Source organism: Chrysochloris asiatica, unplaced genomic scaffold (assembly GCF_000296735.1).
Source record: "Chrysochloris asiatica unplaced genomic scaffold, ChrAsi1.0 scaffold00025, whole genome shotgun sequence".
NCBI classification, from domain to species: Eukaryota; Metazoa; Chordata; class Mammalia; order Afrosoricida; family Chrysochloridae; genus Chrysochloris; species Chrysochloris asiatica.
The window spans coordinates 17093112-17094360 of record NW_006408543.1 but is presented as its reverse complement, the minus strand read 5'-3'; the positions used below and the strand labels follow the sequence as shown (position 1 = coordinate 17094360).

The window sequence follows — 1249 nt, the reverse complement described above, 5'->3', positions numbered from 1 at the left end:
TATAAAACATATGTATATATAAAAAGTTCACATGTTCCTTTCCTCTTAGTTATAAAAACCTTGGTCATTTTTCTCCTTTTATTATATCTAGTTTATATTTTTAAAATAATGACAGACTGCTCACATTAAAAATGAGATTTTTTTTTTAAACACCAAAAAATACTGTCTTATTTTAAAATGAATAATTAGGCAATGTGGTGGCTCTGTATGGTAAGCACTGGACCATGAACAACAGGGTCAGTGGTTTAAGCCCACCACAGCAGAAAGATGAGGCTTTCTACTCCCAAAAAGATTTATAGCCTTAGAAACCCTATACAGGGTAGTTAGGAGTCTGAACCTACATGAAGGCACTTAACAACAATAAGTAATTAAAGTTCTTACATCCCAATAAAAATAGCAATGTTCAATAAGGAACGTTAAAACAATAAAAGCTTTTATCTCTACACTTTCAAATTCCACTGCTTCAAACGTCCCTAATAGTATGCAAGCTGAAAGATGCAAAGTACATAAAAATAAAGCAAAAAAAGAAAGACTTTAGTAGTTAACTGTGAGCCTACGAACATAATGCACATGAAAATTGCCAACAATTTATTCTTCAGACATTAAAGTAGATACAGCTACAAAAGATATTCAACATGTTGTTTCTGATATAAATCACACAGTGTCTAAATTTTTCATGTAAATAAATTATTATACACAGAAAGTTGATGGAAAACTGGAGCTAAGAGACAATGGAATTTTTTCCACCAACTTTTTGAAGCCTTTTCATACAATCAAATATATAAGTAATTTACCTGGATGAATCGCTGAGATGAACTTGTAAGATCAAACATAGATCGGCTTAGTCCAGGGGAACCAGGAAGTTTAACGGTCCTTAAATCACACACTAAAAATTAACACAAGAAAATGACTAATCTTTATAGTAATGAAGAAACACTGGAATTAAACTCAATTACTATTAATATGAAGTCCTGATGTGGTGCTGGGGGATAAGGTACTAAACCATAGGTCAGTTTGAACTGCAAGGTCAGTGGTTCAAACTCGCCCGTCATTCCTCAGAAGCACACCGATCCTATACAGGACTGCTATGAGGTGGAACTGACTCGGCGGCACTTAACAATAACAATTATTAATATATTTGCTATAAATATATACCACATTTGAGACGGAAACCAATACAAATCAAATGCATTGTCACATCCACATTAAATACTAAAAACCCGTGTTGTTGTTAACTGCTGTCGAGTCG

The 1249-nt window shown here is 33.4% G+C and overlaps 1 protein-coding gene across 2 annotated transcripts in view; it reads right to left on the bottom strand.

Annotated features, from left to right (window-relative positions):
• Window positions 1–1249, bottom strand: part of TC2N (tandem C2 domains, nuclear) — a 42918-nt gene that overhangs the window by 31960 nt on the left and 9709 nt on the right. For both annotated transcript variants that reach the window (XM_006839568.1, XM_006839569.1), the window contains exon 4: window positions 795–886. In XM_006839568.1, the coding sequence (XP_006839631.1) occupies window positions 795–886 (92 nt within the window). The remainder of the gene's footprint in view (window positions 1–794; window positions 887–1249) is intronic.